Source organism: Podarcis cretensis, assembly GCF_951804945.1.
Source record: "Podarcis cretensis genome assembly, chromosome: 5".
NCBI classification, from domain to species: Eukaryota; Metazoa; Chordata; class Lepidosauria; order Squamata; family Lacertidae; genus Podarcis; species Podarcis cretensis.
The window spans coordinates 8,866,676-8,888,737 of record NC_137174.1 but is presented as its reverse complement, the minus strand read 5'-3'; the positions used below and the strand labels follow the sequence as shown (position 1 = coordinate 8,888,737).

General features: G+C 41.9%; 1 protein-coding gene, 1 long non-coding RNA gene and 1 pseudogene across 5 annotated transcripts in view; 2 read left to right on the top strand and 1 right to left on the bottom strand.

Annotated features, from left to right (window-relative positions):
- Positions 1-544: 544 nt before the first annotated feature.
- The window catches only part of MAEA (macrophage erythroblast attacher, E3 ubiquitin ligase), a 62,044-nt gene continuing 40,526 nt past the window's right edge, over positions 545-22,062 (bottom strand). For 2 of the 3 annotated variants that reach the window (XM_079975372.1, XM_079975374.1), the window contains 9 exons: positions 19,144-19,326; positions 17,142-17,345; positions 13,383-13,505; positions 12,834-12,845; positions 7,934-8,010; positions 5,789-5,897; positions 5,284-5,417; positions 4,533-4,728; positions 545-1,881 (listed from right to left, as the gene is read on the bottom strand). In XM_079975372.1, coding sequence (XP_079831498.1) covers positions 1,786-1,881; positions 4,533-4,728; positions 5,284-5,417; positions 5,789-5,897; positions 7,934-8,010; positions 12,834-12,845; positions 13,383-13,505; positions 17,142-17,345; positions 19,144-19,326 — 1,134 coding nt within the window. In that variant the 3' untranslated portion in view covers positions 545-1,785. The remainder of the gene's footprint in view (positions 1,882-4,532; positions 4,729-5,283; positions 5,418-5,788; positions 5,898-7,933; positions 8,011-12,833; positions 12,846-13,382; positions 13,506-17,141; positions 17,346-19,143; positions 19,327-22,062) is intronic. The other variant, XM_079975373.1, reaches the window with a different exon arrangement.
- On the top strand, positions 4,739-5,390 carry LOC307215866. The gene is made up of 2 exons (XR_013838690.1): positions 4,739-5,216; positions 5,250-5,390. It is a non-coding gene; the product is annotated as an uncharacterized lncRNA (long non-coding RNA).
- On the top strand, positions 15,295-17,134 carry LOC307215808 (peptidyl-prolyl cis-trans isomerase-like 3; annotated as a pseudogene). Its single transcript has 2 exons — positions 15,295-15,655; positions 15,873-17,134. The product of its transcript is annotated as a peptidyl-prolyl cis-trans isomerase-like 3 (transcript).

Sequence of the window (22,062 nt, the reverse complement as noted above, 5' to 3'; positions counted from 1 at the left end):
GGGTTACATTCAGATCTGGGCTTGTGGCTTGTCTGACTGGAGACAAATCACAAGCTGCAGCCAAATATTAAAGCTAAAAATCAAAGCTGCATCAAGTGTGTTCTATTTGTTTAAATCACTGCTTGTCTATGATAATTAGAAAATCAAGTCTCCCTACATTAGTCTTTCACTTAGAAACATAGATTCTGTATTTAATTTTGTGATCATGTGAGTATCCCAAGTCCACATCTAAATGTATCTCCTAGCCAATTCCTCACCCTTCCCAGAATTTTGAAGGTGTACTGGATCAATTGCTTAGAAGAAATGAGCACATTTGTCCCTTTACTTATTGATAGTTGTTCAGTTTTCAAAAATATAGTATCTGTATAATCCAATAATCAGACAAGTATCCAGAAAATACTGAGTTGTCACCAGTATTAGGTAAAATATCTGTAATGTGACCATTTTAGTAGTGAAGGTTAACTCCCCGCACCAATTCCTAGTTTCAAGAACAAATTAACATTCCATTGTCAACTAAGGAAAAGAAACAATGATTATAAAAGGGTTTGTGTTTACAGTCTTTATTAGCTAATCAACATCAACATGCAAAAATAAATGCTAAATACAAACTTCTACCATATGGTTTTTTCCAACTACAATGGTTTTATTTGGAGAGTGATAAGGATGTGATTTGCAGCTGTTAAAACTGAACTAATCTCTTGTGTAATGAATACCCCTAAAATTACATAATTAATCCTGCAAGGCATCTTCAAAATTTGCCCAACACTTAAGGTTACCAGCTGATCTTTATGTGAGTACATTCTCAAAGTAAGAAATAAGGCAGTAGCACTAATGGTTTGATATTGAATCCTATGCACATAGTAACTAATAAATGAAGAATTTTAACACTATGGTAAACTGGAAGGACAGACATACAAGCAGTGCATTGTGCCTGTAATGTTTTCAGTTACTTCGTATTTATGCAGTCTTCCCAAGATGGTCAGTGTGTGGAGGGTTTTTGGAAGAGAATAAACCCTTGCAGTACTTTTCAAAGAACTCCTAACTGATCCAGTTAAATCAGCCTTGTGTTAGTGTTGTCGTCAAGCATCTACTATGGCCCATGGGATCATTTCAAAGGCAGAATGGAAGAGGATTTCAAACAAAAGGGTCTTAGCCAATTGCTAACACAGAAAAAGGAAGCACACAGACCTACATCACACTTTTGACATTGCAAATCTATTTCCAGTTTATGTGTCTCATGCTGACAACCACATTTGAAGGGGAGATGCACGTGTGTGCGTGCACACACTTGAGGCCACAAGGTCGACACACATTCAGAGGCCGTGACTGGCCCCAGTTCCCTGGTGCATGTATCACAGTTTTGCATATTTGGCCCCTTCAAATTATAAGTTCTTCCATACATGGGCACATATTGGCGATGTTGAAACAGGTCTGGAAGTGTGAAACGGCCCTTTGAGGTTCACTGTAACTTTTTTTCTCATGTGAAACTGTCCATTTTTTGAGCTGAGTTTTTGCTGGATGATTATTTGAGAAAAGTCCAATTACTGTAACAAAATCCAAACATTCAATATTTGTTCCCTCCAAGTACAACCTTTTAGTCACACTTCCTCAGTTTCTAAGAGTGTATATTGTTGTTCATTGATCTTTGGTCGCAATAAAAAATGCCACCAACTAATCTGATTCCCACCCCAGCTCTCTTAGCCACACTCAAGATCTTTCTCTACAAGTCATGCCAAAATATATTATGTCAAATTCCAGCGGCACTTCATTGTATGTACGAGGGAATTACATAATGTAGACCTTCTCAGCTTGTGAGAAGTTGAAGACTTCTTTGGTTCTTGGGCAAACTACTTTATCATCTTGACGAACAGAAAGCAAAGACTGAAACAAAAAGAAGAGAGATTAATTATGATAGTCCCAGAGTGAAATAAAGTGTTTATCCATTCTTCAGTTTATGTTACCTTAACTGCAAAGTTTTAAGAGCTGGCAACAGATACACAATCCAAGACTCCACACTGCTATATACACACACTAGCCAATGTCTGTTCAGCCTTTTCGTAATCCTATTTTGACTGATTTTTTTATTATTAGATACAATATTTATATATTGCCTAATAAAGCTTATTTGGGTGGTTTAAAGGTTTAAACCAAGTAAGAGACATGCTAACACAGAATAAAACTAGGAAATGCATAAAACCCATGTAAAAATTTGCAACAACATTAGCGTAAGAATCTAAAAAGCAATAAAATATAAATATTAAAAAGCCTGGGAATATTTTTTAAAGGTTTCACAATGTAGGCAACAGGCAAGTTTCTCCATGGAGGGCAACCCACAACTGTAAAGGGCCTCTCCATGATAGCCAGGTGCTGAGTTTCCTTTGATGGGAATCTAGGGAACGGCATTGAAAGATGGTTTTAAGTTCTGGAATAGGTGCATGTAGGAAAAGGTGATCTTTCTGGTAAACTGTCAACCAAAGCCAATCAGAGCTTAAAACGGTTCATAACAACCCTTTGAACTGGACCTGAAAATGGACTATAAAGCTAGTAAAGTTGGTGAAGCACTGGTATATGAGCATTATCAATCTGTCTCAGTTGCTTGCTGCTCTGTGTTGGAGCAACTGAAGATGCAAGACAAACTGAAGTTTATGGACCATCTTCAAAAGGATCCCCATGTACAATGCATTCCAGCAATCCAAACAGGAGGTTAACAGGTATCAAAAGTTGTAGCAAAGCTATCTTTGTCCACATCAGCTTAAGCTAATAAAAGGTATTCTGAGCTACAGAGTCTACTTATGCCTCTAGTGACAATGAAAGTGTAGACCAAAACTGCATGTGAGCCCTTAAGGCAGGCATGGCCAAACTTGGCCCTCCAGTTGTTTTGGGACTACAACTCCCATCATCCCTAGCTAACAGGACCAGTGGTCAGGGATGATGGGAATTGTAGTCTCCAAACAACTGGAGGGCCAAGTTTGGCCATGCCTGCCTTAAGGGAAATGTAACCACCTGTAGTCCATATGAGCACCACTCAGCCAGGCAGACAAACCACCCTATCATAGCATTCAGTGTTGGCTAGATTGAGGTCTCAGGGCCCATTACTGTGCTCAAAACCAAAAAGACAACTAGATGCAGGAGAAAACCCAGAGAGAATAAATTCTCAAAGTGCCAAAATGTTTTATTATGCTCAATATATTCAAGAATTAAGAAGTTATTTCATCGGGAGCGTCTTACACTTCTTACCATTAACCCGCAAATATAATTTTCTGAAGCTTTGTCCCCTGCTGAATTCAACTAAAGGCCTAAGCAAATTATTGAAGGTTTTTTGTAGAATTCAGCAAAGCAGAAAGCTGTACAAGTTAAAGTTGGAAGGTTTGGTAAGTTCCTACATTGGCTCCCAGTATGTTTCCGAGCACAATTCAAAGTGTTGGTGTTGACCTTTAAAGCCCTAAACGGCCTCGGCCCAGTATACCTGTAGGAGCATCTCCACCCCCATCATTCAGCCCGGACGCTGAGGTCCAGCGCCGAGGACCTTCTGGCGGTTCCCTTACTGCGAGAAGTGAGGTTACAGGGAACCAGGCAGAGGGCCTTCTTGGGAGTGGTACCCGCCCTGTTGAACGCCCTCCCACCAGATGTCAAGGAAATAAACAACCGACCGTTAGAAGACATTTGAAGGCAGCCCTGTTCAGCGAAGTTTTTAATGTGTGATATTTTAATGTATTTTTAATCATTGTTGGAGGCTGCCCAGAGAGGCTGGGGAAACCCAGCCAGATGGGCGGGGTACAAATTAATAATAATAATAATAATAATAATAATAATAATAATTACCGTATTTTTCGCACCATAGGATGCACCGGACAATAGGACGCACCTTGTTTTAGAGCGGGGAGAACAAGAAAAAAAAATTCTCCCCCTCTCTGCCCAGCGCCCCTTCAGCGAAGCGGCAGGAGGCACTGCGCAGAGAGGGGGAGAATTTCCCCCCTCTTGTTTTCCCGCTCTTAAAACAAGGTGCCATTTAAGGTGCGTTCAGGCGGCTACCTTGGAAGCCTGGAAAGCGAGAGGGGTCAGTGTGCACCGACCCCTCTCGCTCTCCAGGCTTCAGGTTCCTTTCGACCTGCTCTTTGGGGCTGGTGGGGGGAAGCCCACCACCAGCCCCAAAGAGCAGGTCAGGGAGCAGTGGAAAGGCGCAGCAGAGAGGCTCCTGCCATCGCCGCGCGTCACCTCTCCAGCCGGGAGAGGGTCGCAGGGGGCTGCTTTAGCCCCGTGCGCCCCCTCCCAGCTGGAGAGGTGCCGCGCGACTATGGAGGCTCCTGCCATAGCCGCGCGTCACCTCTCCAGCCGGGAGAGGGTCACGGGGCTATGGCGTCTTCGCTCCATAGGACGCACACACATTTTCCCTTCATTTTTGAAGGGGGAAAAGTGCGTCCTATAGAGCGAAAAATATGGTATTTCCAAACCAATTTAACACCATTATCTGTTTTAGGAAGCCACATACAGTATATCACAATAGTTTGAAACATCTATGGAAAAACACTTACATTGTATCCATACACATATCCATTTGGAAGCATCATGGGAGGGTTATTTTCATTCATCACATCTCCTGAAATCTTGCAGACTAGTCGGGAGTTGGCACAATGTGCCATTGGCAGAGGCTGAGCCAGCTTATTTAGGGATTTGCTACAAACAGGGCAGTCAGGGTTTTTGGAACTGCCATCCTCTTTATAACATTGTCTATTTAAAAGTGAGTTAAAGGATAATAGATAAATTACATATTTGAATAATAAACACCGAACAGAGAACTCTTTTGCTACAGAAGACGGCTTTTAGGCTTATATGAAGAAAGTGGACCTGCAGGTGCAGATGTTGATTTCAAGGACAACCAGTTTTATTTTTGTATACTTCTGAGCCTCCTAAACCTGTTAAATTTTCAGCTCACTAAAACAGCGGTCAAGACACCCGATGGCTCAGGCTTGCTCGATTTTTTTTACCGAGCGCGTAAAAATGCACGAGACTTTTCTGAATTCTGATATTACAAAAAAATTAAATAAAATCCCAATTTATATCAAGATTAAGAGCCTGTGTGTCATGCAATCTGCATTTTGGAGAACATAAACAATGAAAGATGGCTGCTCTGTTGTTTTTTTAAAAAGTATTCAAGGCATAAACATATGTCTTAAATTTGGACATAAATTTGCCAAACGCAGCTCAAGAAACAGATAGTCTACAAAAAAACTTAATTTTTAAGGACCAAGTTTCAGCATCCCACTGTGATGCCCTGAAGGATACGGTGTTTTTATAGCTGAAAGCCCGGCCTGGAGTGTTATAGTAAAGACAGAGTTGTTCCCCAGCTGATGTAGCCTGTAGTTATCATATCTAAACTGCTGGATTAGCATCCTCCACCGGGCAGGGTCCAGAAGATCCTGTGGGGGGAACACAGAGACACAAAAATGCAAAAGGCAGACTGTGATATTTCAATAGTTTAAAAGTATTGGGAATGTAAGTATGTACTGCAACCAGTTGAACCTGGAATTTTTTTGTGCATCTCAGTTTTAATACTTTCAAATAGGCTAGCGGGGAATCACAACCGTTCCCAGCTGTCAATATCGAGAAGCAGATTAACAGAACATTTTGCCAATAGCAACAAGCAGGTTAAATGCATGTTTGAAATCCTCAATATTTAATAATGGGCATCAATTTAGAGTCAGTAAGCATTAGAGCATCAGTACACTGCAAAAAAAAAAGGGAAAAAATCCTCTACCTATCTTTTTAGCTTAATTAAATTGACACATACCTTGTAAGGAGAGATATGAGTATCTGAAGGGAAGGCCAACATTCCCATCACCTGTCGTACCTCGTCCAGTTGATTTCCTTCAGCCTGGCTGAAATGCTTCCTTGCATGTCTGAAATTCAGAACGCAAAATTACTCTGCTTGCATCTCAATGTTTGCTTTATGTTCTTTTTAAGAAGTACCAACCCTTACCTAGAAAGAGAAACATTTTTCTAAGCAAATCTTACAACCCCAGGAAGTTTTCTCACTTATCTATGAAAGTTCTACATTTCTGAGCCACAAAGTTTATTCCAGTAGAGAATCCAATGAGCCATGATAATCCATCAAAACACATTTTTTGTTGCAAGTCCTGGGGAGCGTCTGATGCAAATATAGTGCTAAACATTGTCAAGAGACTGAGGGGTGTGTACACCCTTCATCTACAATGTCACCACCATATCAAGAATGGTGTGGAAACACTTTTGATTTTTATGTAGCAGTGTTAGGGCTGATGAGGACCAACATGCTGTCAAGTCCGCTGTTGCAGAACAGTAAGAATTGCTGTTGTGCCAACAACCAGGTGCCAGAAGAAGAGTTCTGGCATTCTGAACATCAGCTGGTCCGTTCAATGCAATCATCTCACAACCTCTGCTTTTGATTCTGTGTGACCAATACAGCTAGTATGTTGCCAGTCTCCTTCCTTGCAGCACCCCTTGTCCTGGGATAAGACGGTGTTGAGGAAGAAAAACCAAAATTTGCTGAATACAGGTAACTCACAACATAGGCACAATTAACTTGCACACATTCGACTTTATTGGCATTTTAAAAATATTTTTAAAGAGGGCAGAAAGAGCGTGGGTTTCTGGGAAGAAAGACTTTGGCAATCCCAACTGCAATTGAACAAACAAAACGTGTTTTGGTTTTTACACACTATCCCTGGAACATACCCCCATGTAAGTTGAGAGTTGCCTGTATTTTAAGGCATTAGTTTAGAGACACAACATGTCCCGTTTGACAAAGCAGTAATGGTGCTGTACAACAGCTCTAAAATGGTCTAAAGAAAAAAAAAATCTAAGAACACAGAGTTACACTAATACACAGTGAGTCGTTTATCTAACTCCAAAAAGCAGGACTCCCTCAATACAAGGCCCGATAGGTGTTTAGCTAAGGTTATCTGAGCAAATTCATTCTACCTGCTGGCTTGCAGCTAGAAAAGTCACATATTCTAATGACTCCTCCTAATAGTCTACTGTATTGTGCCTATTCGATGACTCATCATGCAAACTGAGCTCTACACATTCATATAAAAGTTCCAAGGGTTATATCGCACAACACCAACAAATGGCAAAGAGGGAAGAGTGATAATAGAGACTGGATCAATTCTCAATGGTTCCCACAGTTTACTTTTATTGTATTTAAATCAATCTGCAACCTGAGATACAATTGAGAAGGGGAAAATATTGATCCTCATCAGTTTGAGTAACTTGGGATAGTTAATCACTAGCCCAATGGTGTTCAAGTGTAGTAGCTGACACCTTCTTTGACATCATGTTCTATGATGGAACTTATTTCTACCTCATCGCCTTTACATTATCCTACCATCTACAACACTACTAACACCAACACTGTCCCTAGCAGAAAAATATGATGGCAAGTCTTAACGTATCATGCAGCAAAGGCCTTTCTAGCTGTCTAATATTTCCAGTTTAGGTTTGGAAAAGTTTAGCTTCTTGGACCATGGTCTCTGCTTCCTTAAGGAAGGATTTCTGGAAAGAGATGTGTTGCACCTCAAAGTGGTTGGCAAGAATATGTTTGCTAAGTCTCACAAACCTGATCAGGAGTGCTTTAAACTAAATCCTGTGGGAAAAGAGGACAATAGTTGGTTGATGGGAACACTTGGTACTGGGGATAATAGCTTCACTGACGCACATGAAACTGAGGTTGTGCTCCAGAAACCTGCTAAAGGGCAGGAAACTACAAGGAGGAAGCAGCTGGAGGGAATGACTTGTATCTATATTAACGCACAGGGTATAGGAACCAAGCAAAACAATTTTGAGCAAATATGGTCTAATAGGCATCACTGAAACCTAGTGGGATGAGACTCATGACTGGAATGTAGCAATTGAGGATTATAACCAGTACAAAATTCTGCACATCCTATTTCCATACCTGACAGCATCCAGTCTCTTGTTCTGTCGAATAAGTTCAATGAACTCCTGAATCCTTAGGCTGAACTCCAGACAGCTCTAAGATTAAAGAAAAGACAGGATCTTAGATGTGGCCACATTTAACCCGTGATCTTAGACATACTTACATTACATTATGTTACACTGAAATCAATAGGAGGTTTGAGTTAATATATTTAGGATTAAGGTGTATGCAGTTCTATTTGCTGGTGTTTATGTCAATAATGATGTGCCACTAGATTACAATATAATATAATAATATAATATAATATAATATAATATAATATAATATAATATAATAATATAGGTTTGAGTTGCATAAAAACAAATCTATTTGCACCTCAGAATTGAATGCTATTAAAAATCCTGTTACTATGACTAAGGTCTGATTTTTAGCCAGTGTTACCTATCTGCATTTTAAATTTGAATTTTGTGCCGTAACTGAAAATACTTTCTGAGAAGCAACAATCAGAAATAGGAGGATCTGCATCTTTCAGTGAGACCTCTTTGAACAGGAATAAGTTATTATTCCACACTACTTAATAAAATTTAAAGAAAATCTAAAGGCATTTGTTCATCGGCGGGGGGGGGGGGGGATTAGATGGACTGAGGTCATCCGCAGGTTAAATGCTTACAGTACTTGGTGATAACAGATCAAATTACTTCGTACTGAAGTTCTCTTAACATCTGTTCATTGTAATGCGAAGGGCTTGTATTAAAACTAACCTTCACTTAAAACTGATCCTAATGTTCTCTTTTTATATACAATCTTTAATCAATTGCACTGCAATATTATCCATGTGCCTAAAGTTTTTTAAAGTTTCTTTCAGTTTAAAGCTGCAGTCTGCTTACATCAAGGCAGAGTTAAAATACCCTTCCCCAACTTAACGCCCTCCAGATGTTCTGGACTAGAACCTGTACCAGCCCCATCTGCTGAGTATGCTGTATGGAGCTGATAGGAGTTGCATTACAAAACATCTGAAGGGCACCAAGTTGCAGAAGGAAGAGTTAAGGAACACATTGCAACGTGTGTAAAAAGGCAAAGACCATTATGTCCGGTCATGACCGACTCTGGGGTTGCGGCGCTCATCTCACTTTCTTGGCTGAGGGAGCCGGCGTACAGCTTCCGGGTCATGTGGCCAGCATGACTAAGCCGCTTCTGGCGAACCAGAGCAGCGCACGGAAACGCCATTTACCTTCCCACTGGAGTGGTACCTATTTATCTACTTGCACTTTGACGTGCTTTCGAACTGCTAGGTTGGCAGGAGCAGGGACTGACCAACGGGAGCTCACCTCGTCGCGGGGATTCAAACCGCCGACCTTCTGATCAGCAAGTCCTAGGTTCTGTGGTTTAACCCACAGCGCCACCCGAGTCCCATTTTAGCAACGTGTGTATTTATGCATAAATGCTACAACTTGCACTGCACCAGACATTATCACATGTCTGTACTGCTATGGCAGCTCTCCTCCTTCAACCACTGTGGCAAGTTACAGCTTCAGGATCACATAGCCTGCAATTTTATACTTGGGGAGTGGGCTGCACTATAGTTAAATGCATACTGCACTATAAAGAATCCCCTGCCCCATGAATTTAAAGGACACTACACATTCATAGCCTGCTCTCTTCTGCTTATCTTGTAGTAAACCTTTTTCAACAAAACATTACGTAACGATTGTATGCCACTGAAATCCTATACTGCCAAAGTCGACAGGACCTGGGGCAGCAAGGTTTCTGCATGCAACTAGACTGCACCGAGAATTTGCAAAACAAAGAGCTGGTGTGGCAAAGCAAATGTTGGCACTTACCATGGCAAGTTCCTTCTCTGGAGGGAGAAAGGGGATCCCGTGTGGGTTGTCACTGCCCATTTCTCCACTGGCAGGAAGTCACACTTTTGAGAGGGCACGCCTGGTGGGCAGGGAAACCCCCTCACCAGTTCAATTCGTGCTTAAGAAAGTAACTGTATAGCCAAAAATTAAACAACTTAACAGAACAGGAAGGAAAAGGAACACAACTTGTTAGGAGAAAGGAACTCAGCTGTCCCACAGTGGGATATACCACTCTGTTCCTGAGGCCCAGTCCCAAGAAGAAGAAGAGGAGGAGTTTGGATTTGATATCCCACTTTATCACTACCCTAGGGAGTCTCAAAGCGGCTAACATTCTCCTTTCCCTTCCTCCCCTACAACAAACACTCTTGGAGGTGAGTGAAGCTGAGAGCCTTCAGAGAAGTGTGACTAGCCCAAGGTCACCCAGCAGCTGCATGTGGAGGAGCAGGGAATCAAACCTGGTTCACCAGATTACGAGTCCACTGCTCTTGTAAGGCAGCCCAGGTGAAGAAGAGAAGAATGGTATGGGCTAAAGAATAAGTGAAGGGAAAACCGGGGTGGAGGGAGAGGGAGAAAAGGCCCCTGAACATTGATGGTGGGGGGCCCCAAACCACTGGGCGACCCTAAGCTCTTTGTGTCCAATGGCCTCCCCCCCACAGTGGTCACCTGGAAGGCTGGATCCCCTTCCTCCCTACAGAGAAGGAACTTAACACGGTAAGTACCAACATTTACTTTTCTTTTAATAGTAGGAGGGGATTCTGTGTGGGATATCTCAGCAATTACCAGACTGGGTAACTGTGGGTAATGGTGTTTCCTACCTACTGAAGCACTCATTTCCCAAAGGCGGCCTTGGCTGAGTTGTACATGTTTAGCTAGTAATGCCTCATGAAGGTGGGACATGAGAACCAGATGGCTGCCCTGTATATGTCACCCAGAAGGGCTTGGGTCCGAAATACCGCTGAGGCGGTTGCCCTCCTGGTGGAAATGGGCTGTGATACCCAAAGGAGCCCGCCCCCCCCCCGGGAACCCATCACAGCTCCTGGTGATGCAGGCCTTTATCCATCATGCTAATATCGCTGGGGAGGCCTTGTGTCCCTTGGATCTGGACTGGAAGGAAACAAACATGAATTCTGATAGGTGGGATTCCACTGTGCACCTGAACTAGATCCTGATGGGCCTGCACACATCTAGAAAGTATCATTCCTTCTCCCTAGCGGACCTGGGCTTTGAGCAGAAGGAAGGGAGGACCACCTCTTGAGCCTTGTGGAGGTTGGAGTTAACCTTTGGGATGAAGGTCTAATCACAGCGTGGCAGACTCCTTCGGAATAATACATAACTCCTTGTGGACAGAAAGGGCTTCAATCTACAATACCTGCCGGGCTGAGGTGATAGCCGCTAGGAAGAGAGCCTTGCAGCTCAGGAACTTCAGAGGTACCATCTGCAGGTACTCAAAGGGGTGGGGAGACCAGTGAGCACCTTCAGTACCATATGGAGGTCCTAGGTGGGGAACCTGTGCACTTTAGTAGTACAGTGGTACCTCTGGTTACGTACTTACCGTATTTTTCGCTCTATAAGACGCACCAGACCACAAGACGCACCTAGTTTTTGGAGGAGGAAAACAAGAAAAAAAATATTCTGAATCTCAGAAGCCAGAACAGCAAGAGGGATCGCTGCGCAGTGAAAGCAGCAATCCCTCTTGCTGTTCTGGCTTCTGGGATAGCTGTGCAGCCTGCATTCGCTCCATAAGACGCACACACATTTCCCCTTACTTTTTAGGAGGGGAAAAGTGAGTCTTATAGAGCAAAAAATACGGTAATTCGAGGTCTGTTCTTAACCTGAGGTACCACTTTAGCTAATGGGGCCTCCCGCTGCCGCCGTTCTCATCCTGTTCTCTGTTCTCATCCTGAAGCAGAGTCTGTAACCTGAAGTGTATGTAACCCGAGGTACCACTGTAGTAGTAGTAGTAGTAGTAGTAGTAGGAGTAGGAGTAGTAGTAGACCACCCTTCATCCAAAGATCCCAGGGCAGTATTAGCAGCACTGCCAAGAAGCATTTGACCAAGGAGAAGGAACTCAGAGGGGCTCCTGCTGACCTAAACACTGAGCCCAAGGCTGCTACTTGTCTGCCAAGGGTGTTGAGGCAGAGCCCTTGGTCCAGGCTATGATGTCCATTGTCTGCCCTGCCCGGGTTCCCAATGACTCTTCTGATGAGTCCACAGAGAGCTCCATCCTCCTAAGCAGCTCTCCACCTGGGCAAAAAACCCTTCCGTCGCTTTTCACCCCTTTCTGAAACCTTCTCCCCACCATGGAAGGTCCTTCAAGGGCTGTAGGCCTGAAAGGCCAAAGAAAAGGGATACCTGAAGGAAGAAGAGGAGAAATCGATGGTGCCAGGAGTGAGCAAAAAAGTGGCAGGCAGAAGAGGAGTGGGAGTAGAAAGATGATCCAGGAACAAAGAAAACAAACGATCAAGGGAAAATGCCTTTCAAAATGGTGTTCCCACCTTCTCTCTTTTGCAGTGCCTGGAGCTCCCAACAAGAGCAACCTTCAGTGGAGCTAGCAGGAAGTTGAATTGACTGGGGGGTTGCCCTGCCCACCAGGTGTACCCCTCAAAAAATTGACTTTCTGCCAGTGGAGAGGTGGACGGTGACAACCCACACAGGATCCTTTTCCTCCTCTACAGAGGAAGAACTTATCATGGCAAGTACCAATGTTTGCTTTACACCACACCAGCATGTGGTGGGGCAGAGCCGCCCTGCTAACTTAGCATTGCTACTTTTTACCTAGATGGTGCTGGGACGGAGTGGAGGCTGTGTGTGAACACCAGCAGCCTCACTGGTAAAACTGCCTTGCCACATTCCCATCCAGGTAAAGAACAGGGATGCCGGTACTGGGATCTTGGCTCTGCAGCACCACACACACCACTTCTGGCTAAGACACAGCCATGGATCAAGAGGTACCTGGTTTCAATCATCGTCTCTGCCAAGAACTCCTTAGGTGGCCTTAGGGAGCTGAAGTAGACAGTGGCTTGCCTATCTGCAATGTGTAGATACTGTTGACTTACCTTAGAGGAATGCTGTAAAAACAAGGATTACCTATGTTAAGTGCACTCAACACTTTTTAAAGCACTATAATTATTTTAAAGCAAGGAAATGTAACTGCATGTGGTTATGCTGCCCAGAAACGAACTTATACCAAAGGCAGCTTTCCCCAATATGAAATTACATCTGTTCACACCCAATTCAATTTTCCTACTATAAAACTTGAGCTTTGCTTACAGTAGAATACAAAATTGTAGATATGTAAGCCCTGTATTTCTCCATATACTTGCCCAAGTTATTTTTACACACAAGATTTATAAAACTTGTTTTGTTTGATTAAGGTTATTTAGTAAGTATACTTTAATCAACTGGAAACAAATTTTGCCCATGATACAGCTTCATCACATGGGACAACAAGAATCAAGCTAGATTACATTAAATGCATTTTTAACCAATACAGTTCCTGGTGGTAGTGATTATTGTTTATCCATTCACCTCTGCTCATTCAGGCATAATTTTTTTTGCAACCTATAAAGGTTACATTAAATTAAAGCATCATCCAGTTTGCATACCTTCATCTTCCTGAGCCTAGATTTGTTATCATGACACCAAGCTAAGCAAGTCATCGTTTCTTGTCTTTCCAAGGATTCTTCTACTTCTTTGGCAGTCAGGAACATCTCAATATTTACCAGATCCTAAACAGAGATAGAAGGGTGGGAGAGAGAAAGAAAAAGTGAGACGAGGTAGTTACTCACCAGAGCCAGAGGAATGACACCATATACAGCTTTCGTTAAGATAACATTGAGATTTTTCCTTTTTGTGGAGACAAGGGAGGGATTTGCAGAGCACCAACCTAAGGACAGTCAAACTCCTTTTCCTTAATGAAGGAAGATTTTTATCCAAATCCTAGTCAATGTCTATGAAATAAAAAAATAAAACATTTATACTGGGCAAAATCTGAAGAGCTATTTTAAGTACACTCAAGGGCTTCGATGTGTCTAGGGAATCTTAGCTTTTTCCCTTTGAGGAATAGGCCCCAATAATCTGTCACAAACTGCTTTTCAAAACTTCTTCAGTGTCAAAGAATGCTTGACGTGTACAGTGGGGGGGGGGGGGGCTGCTGTTCAAAAAACATAGCTAAAGTTCCCTGAACATGTGGAACTAGTTGTGCAGTGCTCTGGTTCCAAGCTTTTAAGTATTTCCTTTTTAAAATAACCTGATTTAAAATACTGGAATTCAATACAAACATACAGAAGTCTATATCCAAACAAAATGAACCCCTGCCTCTCTATCGAACACGATGAGTTAGTCTGCTTTCCTATACAAAAGAACAAACAGAGGCAAAGATGTGTGACTTGAAGTCAAGAACTGTAAATTACACAATACAATGTGCATTTCTTAATGCCAAAAGCACCTTTCATTGCATGAAAAAATAACCCTGCTTCTGGCAAGTTTGGGGCACTTTACCTTCAAGTCCTGACCTGTGTCTGGAGGACCATACAAAATCACAATTCTACAATTGTTCACCAAAGAAGAGAAATTTTGTAAATTAGAAGCACGTGAATCGTAAGATTAAAGACTTTGGATGATTCTCCAGAGTGTCTTCAGTAGCAGAAGGTTTGAAATAATTAAGCTATAAGATACTACAGGTGCAACAAACAAGTTATTAATACAAGTACTGTAATATAGTTACTGCTTAAAGAAAAATTAAAGAAAAATAATGAGGTTTAGAGATCTCCTCTTTGATAGCACATTTCAACTCTTCCCCTTCTTTGACCTTGGGGCTCTCGACACTGTATAGGCCAATGAGAATTTTTACATATACTGTATATTTTGGAAACTTGTTTGTTTTCTAGGCATTTGGACTCCTCTTATGATATTGAAACCAAATTTTTGCATGATGATTCCTGAGACCAAGAAGCAGGTTTTTGTCTAAGTGGATACAATTGTATTAGACACAAGATCTACCCACTCTGGAAGAATGGCAGATGAAAGTAATGGACTATATGGAATTGGCGGAAATGACTGGCAGAATCCGGGACCAGGGAGAAGAGCTGGTGGAAGAGGACTGGAAGAAATTTAAAAACTATTTACAGAAACACTGTAAAATTACTGAATGTTAATGATGCTGGAATGAAATGAAGTGGTTTTAGCAATAAGACAAAATAGGAATATGTAAAATTGGATTGATATTAGATGAAAATTCGAAGTTATAATATGTGAAGATAAAGAACTAAGAGTAAACAAAGAGGGTATGGATTTGCTGAACTAACTATTAACTGGAATACAAAAAAGGGAGGTGTGAGGAAGTCATGAAAATGAGTAAATGAGTGGTAAGATAATAGAAAGAGGGATTTATTTTTAACTGTTTTTATTCTTTTTTCTTTTCAGGTTTTTGTATTTTTTGTATTTTCTTTTTACTATCTTTGTAACTTTTTTCTTGTTGAAAAGCTAATAAATATTATTTAAAAAACAACAACAATTGGATTCCATACTGAATCAAGATGGCAGAATGAGCCTTTCAAAGAGGAGCAAAGGAGTGGCAAGGCTGTGTGGAGTCCATCCGCACCTTTTTAGAGCAGTGAAATCCTGAAAGATTCAAAGGGTGTTGCCCCTTCTGACTGATATGCTCTGCATTCCTAGTCAGCAAAGATGACTGTGACCCTACATACCAATGTGGGAGAAATTAAAAGAGACCTATTCTGTGAAAAAGCACCCAAGGCTTGTGAAAATTTCCTGGCACTCTGCACTAGTAAGTACAACAATGGCTGTATTTTTTCACTGGAATATCAAAGGATTTATGGTGCAGGCCAAAGATCCAACAGGTTCTGGAAAAGGAGGAACTATCTTAATAACCAAAATCAGTACCTTGTACCAACCACTCAATATTCTCAGTGGAGAGGTTACGTTAAGTAATTTGTTTGAATGTTGAATTTGTAAGCGTGTATCTGGAGACAATGGATAAAACTGACACCATTAGATGTACTGCTGGATATGTGTTGAATGGTTCTTGTATTTGTATAAAAACCATTAAAAATTTGTTTAAAAGAAAAGGAGGAAAGAGCTTTTGGGGCATAAGATTTGAAGATGAATAGAGTGAATACTTAAAACACAGTGTTCATGGAATTGTTTCCACGGCAAATAATGGTCCAAATACAAATGGATCCCAATTCTTCATCACTTATGAAAAACAGTCACACCTGAACAAGAAATACACTACTTGGGAAGGTAATCAATGGCTTGGATGAGCTGGAGAAATTGCCAGTGAGCGAGAATACATTCCACCCCCATAATGACATAATGTTAAAGATGTTACAATTCATGCTAATTCTTCTGCTCAATAGCTAAAAATGCCAATGCAGATTTCTGAAGGACTGGCTTGAAAAACTGCTGGCGAGTCTTTGAAGACAGATGGAGCTTGTGCATTCTCTCTTGGGATTATGGACTTCCCAAGCTTTTCAAATTTCAACATTTCACAGGACAAAAGGCCACTTTTTGATGTGTGAAATTGTACACACTTAAGAAAGCTGGGTTCAATTTAAAAAAAAATAAATGAAAAAAAGAAAAAAGATGAGCCTTTCAAAACTGCAGATTCTTTTTGGTTTCTTAGAATTCCCAATGCCCAAGTAAGAAGCTGCTACTATTTTATATCTGATACATAGTCAGATACAGCATCGGTACTTAAAATGGTATATGAACTGCAGTTTCAAGCAGCAAGCCAGGAAAATGTACAATTTCTCTCCAGTATAAAACCTTCCTGTACTTGGAAACCGAAGGACAGAGAGGAAGACGCAAGCTTATTACTCTCTTTGATATGCTGTAGTCTTCCATTTGTTGGTTATGTTTGGTTTTTGATAGCTGATCCCGTCAGGCATAGGGTCAAATACGGAGTGAAGAATGGGGGAAGAGGCATGATCGCAGGATTGCAGAGTTGGACGTGACCCTGTGGGTCATCTAGTCCAGCCCCCAGCAATACAGGAATAACACAAGGCAGTGAACATAGAGAGTTTGCTTCCGCCTTGTGGCTTACCATGCTTTACTATGCCTGACCCCAATAGGAAGCTGCCTCCATAACATCACCCCTCCCCCAAAATCAGGATCTAGTCTCCCAGCCTTAAAGACTCAGCAGGCACCCCAGCACTGAACGATTGCCTTTGAGGTCTCCACGACAACCTTTCATTTCTCAAGGAAAGTGATGTCTTCCAGATAAGCAGTAGTAATAACAATCTAATAACTGGAAGTAGCCGGGGGGGGGGGAGCAGATAGCTATCTAGATTCCAGATAGTAGCAAATAAAGCAGCCTTTTGTACTTCATCACAGCAAATACCAACCTCAATACCACTTTGCCTGGCCAGCTTTACAGCTGTATTGTAATAGCCACATCGCAAGAGATGCTCCACCATCATACGATCCATGCGTTTTTTCTTCCACATGTTAGCAGCAGCTGGTTGGTCACTGCTGTGCTCCTTGAGATGCTCAATCCTGCGCTTGCATAGTTTTGCACTCTCGTCTTCAGCCTGGATTGATTCCACTGCCTATATCAAGAAACCCCTCGTTCAGTCAGAAGTTACATTGAACAGGTCTGTACTCCACATTTCACATTTTCTACCATGTAAATGTAGAAAAATATATACAACCTACTAAGAAATACAACATCAAATACAACACCCTCACCCCATCCTGGCAACTGTTAGAATTCCTGCTCCATGATTGCAGGCATGGGATTTTTATCTATCATATGACGGTATATGTTTTGACTCCACAGAGTGGGAAGTGACGGAGACAGGATGTTTGTGTTACTGTGTTCCATGAAGGGGGACTATCGTCCTTTGTTCTTTTTCTCTTTGCTGTCTGATGCTAGAGAGAGGGGAAGCCATGTTGCAGTGCTCCGTGTGTGTTTATATGTAAATAAAGTAGATAAGCCAAAATGCTGAGTTGCTGAGATCTGTTACGCAAGCTGCATAAGGGACTCTGTTACGCAAGCTGCTTAGGGACTCTGCGGATCCCTAAGTGTGCCGATGTCTCTTGGCATTGGTCGCTTAGGTGTTCAGGCAGAAGAAAGCTTTTGAAGCTCCCGAACGATCAACCAGGAGAGAACATGCAAGTCGGGCATGTGTCTCTGCCAGGGTCCTACTCGAGAGTAAGACGAGCTACTGACAGCAACAGTCAAGTCACAGTATTAATACATAGCTGAAACATATATTATTCTACCCAGGACTATGGGACACACACAAACAGCCATTATAACCATTTACCACTTATTTGTTAACATCCTTGTAATTAAAGGTGATACTGGAGGAATCAACTGTCATACCATGAACGTGCAACTGTTTAACAAAGGAAGGTGAGGCTTCTGACAAAGGGCAGAACATGACTTTTCAGTAACACACGGTGCTTATTTTGCAGTCATCATACACGTATAGTTAAAATATTGGTGGGACCAGAACCTCGTGAAATGTTCCCATCAAAAATTTACAACCCGAATCTAATACAAAGGTAGACACATCTCACTTAAATCAATGGGCTTAACTACAGCCACAGTTGTGCTGAATGATGGTCCAGAACCTGTGCAACACTATGTACAGTCGACTCACAATCTGCACACATTTAACTTGCACGACTGCAACTTCAGTGCTTGGTGGCCAACCAGCTGATATCACACAAATTAAGCACATGGAAGGACGAGAGCTTAAAAGCTCTCAGGCTTGCATACTGGGTTCTGGGAAGGTACCACATGGGCTCACAGGAGCCCCCCAGAGCCTGGTAAGCAGGCAGAAGAGCTTAAAATCTTTAAAACTCTCCACCTTGCTGGGGTGGGGGTAAGCAAAGCCAATACATGATTTTGGTTTTATGTGCAAAAAGGATCTGCATTTTTCCAACCTGGTTTGCTCCTCAGTTTTTCTGCATAATGTTACTTCTACGTTGAGTTCCTTGTTAGGTCATTTGGGGGCTGAAGAATATTAACCTTTTTAAACAAACATTTAGAAGTTAAGTTTTCATCAAAAATAAATCTGTAGCTTCCTAGACCTTTTAAAAGACGACACCACTTAGTAAGTCCTTGTGTTTATGATGTAATCTCTTTCTTGGCATAGCTCCTAAAGAACATAAGAGTAGCCTGCAGGATCAGGCCAATGGCCCCTCTAATCCAGCATCCTGTTCTCACAGTGGCCAACCAGACGTCTTATCCTCCCATGGTTCACAGCAACTGGCATTCAGAAGCTTTGCTGCTTCTGACTGTAGAGGCAGAGCATAGCCATTGTAGCTTATAGCAGCCAAGAGCTCTCTCCTTCTCCACGAATTTGTCTAATCCTCTTTTAAAGCCACCCAACTTACCTTTCTTTTCAGAACACTGAGTTTTTCAACTACTCCATCAAGGAGACTAACCACAGAATCCACAGCTGGGCAGCTGCTCAGCGTCTTCTCCAGCTCTGCTACAACCATAGTTACGTGGCTAGTCTCTCGGTCAATGTTTTTCTGAGCAGCTCGGAAACGTTTGTTCAGCGTTTCGTATGGCACCTTTAAGAAGAAGAGGAATTAAAACAGTGTAAAAAGTGTTTACATCAAAACTCTTGTGCTTTCTAGTTCTGTTTAGGAAGACAGGAAGCATCCTTATACTGATTCACACCATTGGCCCACTCCAATGTACAGCACATACTCCAAGCTGGAGAAGCCTGGTCTCCACTGATGGACAACAACTTTCATAGATTTGAAGGTGTGCTTTCCAGTCCTACTTGGAGATGTTTACTGTATCTTATGTGGAAAACTCTCAATAATTTTTTTTTTTAAAAACCCAGTTGGCTCTCCCTCCATAAAGGTGTTCTAATCACTGTATCTCTAGCTGCAGGTCTCACTCAATATGTCAAAGTACTTAAAGCACTCAGGCCTTTGATATGTTCTATGTAGTATCTTTTGCTGGATTAGTCTTGATCGAGTACAGTGGTGTCCCGCAAGACGAATGCCTCGCAAGACGGAAAACTCGCTAGACGAAAGAGTTTTCCATTTTGGAGGTGCTTCGCAAAACGAATTTCCTATGGGCTTGCTTCGCAAGACGAAAATGTCTTGCGAGTTCCTGCGGGTTTCCCCCCCCCCCTTTTTCTAAGCCGCTAAGCCGCTTATCCGCTAATAGCCACTAATAGCGCTAATCCATCAATGGGCTTGCTTCGCAAGACGAAAAAACCGCTAGACGAAGAGAATCGCAGAACGGATTCTTTTCGTCTTGCGAGGCACCACTGTATCTAATGAAGCAAATATAAATGTCTGTAAAGCTGCCTCCCAATCCAGAAGCTGCAATCTGAGTTTAAATTTTGTGTTCCACTTACTTCTGATAGTCTAAATTAGGTGTTTATATTCCTCAGCATATGAAATGCTAACATTTAAGACTTATTGTGAAAACCACAGTGCAGGCCTCCTGCAGCATGTCAAGTGGGTCTACCACAGAGAGCACACATCTGGACCAGATTTTGCCTCAAGCTATATGCATTGCTTGAGGACGCGGGTGTCGCTGTGGGTTAAACCACAGAACCTAGGACTTGCCAATCAGAAGGTCGGCGGTTCGAATCCCTGCAACGGGGTGAGCTCCTGTTGCTCGGTCCCAGCTCCTGCCAACCTAGCAGTTCGAAAGCACATCAAAGTGCAAGTAGATAAATAGGTACCGCTCTGGCGGGAAGGTAAATGGTGTTTCTGTGCGCTGCTCTGGTTTGCCAGAAGCGGCTTAGTCTTGCTGGCCACATGACCCAGAAGCTGTATGCTGGCTCTCTCAGCCAATAAAGCAAGATGAACGCCACAACCCCATAGTCGGTCACGACTGGACCTAATGGTCAGGGGTCCCTTTACCTTTATATGCATTGCTATGCTGCCTCGGGGGCAGGAATTGAATTCCTCCCAAAAGGCTACAATGCTATAAATGCTTTAAATTTATTGCTTTCACTATGAATTTATGGGAGATTTACAATAACTTTATCTAAACATCCACAGGAATGGTTTGCTTGCTAGTTATACATGAAATGCCCCAAATGATTAAACAGGCATGAGCATAAGAGTCAAAATGAAGCTGGACCACAATCAACATCTAGGCTTGTACAGCAGCTTTTTTACGAGCATATTGTGCAGGGCACCTTAAATGCTTAGAGCCTAGAGCTACTTAGCAGGGATACTAAAAATAGAGACTAGGTAGATAAAACATAGGTATTGCCCTTATGACCCAACTATGATATATTAGAACAAAAGAGACAAAAGATGTGATAATTTTATCAGAAGTTGGAATCCTCTTATTTAATAGTGTTTGAAAATAAATTCAGTGCTCTTTATTCAAAGTTTTGATTCAAATTATAGGTAACTGCAACTATAAAACCACAATTAAACAGAACATTTTTAACATTGATGGAAAACTAATAAACTTCCCCTCCATTCATATTTGAAAAACAATACAGACCATTCTTTATTTGCTTCCTGAAATCCAATACACTCTAAAGAATTCTTTGTATTTATTTGTCTTGACCTTGTCACTCAGTAATCCCAGCCTTCAGAAATTTGTCTAGCTGAAGAACGGTATGAACTACGCAAACAATTATGCTAGTACAGAAGTGCCAGCAAATACCTTTCCCCCCAACTGTTATAAAACACAGAGAAGCCTGTAGGTATAACACAGCAATGGTCTACGACCGCAGTAAGTTGTTGTTGTTATTGTTGTAACCAAGTATTTGCCTATATAATCAAGTTTTAGCCAGATTTTTGAATAGTGCTTCAGATAAGCACCATTATATATCGAGGAGGAAATGGGATGGGATGGCAGAGTGAAAGGAAGCTGTTGTCACAGAGCTCCCCCCCTTCATAGACACAAGGCCATGGGAGAGGGGAATGGCTAGTGGGAGCATGAAGAATGGCTTATGAGCACAGTCTCACTATTCCTCATATGTTCACCCACTGCACAAGGTCACCCATCTAAATATCCCTATTATTCTTTTCAGAGTGGATTAAAATACCATAATACCACTGCTGAGCAAAAAATGGGAGAGAGGATTTTCAGTTCCTCAACACAAACCTATAAGCTGTTCCAACTGTCTTACAATCTACCTTAGTGCAAATCCCAGAGGATTCAAAAATACTCCACACGCCAAGACAACCAACATCAAGTAGCACCATTTCTGTTTTCCCAGTACAATGATTTTTGCATCACAATGCAATTGTTTCATATCAATGGGTGTAGCTGAGCCTCTCTCTATCTGCTCTTAAGACAAGACCTCACACAGGCTG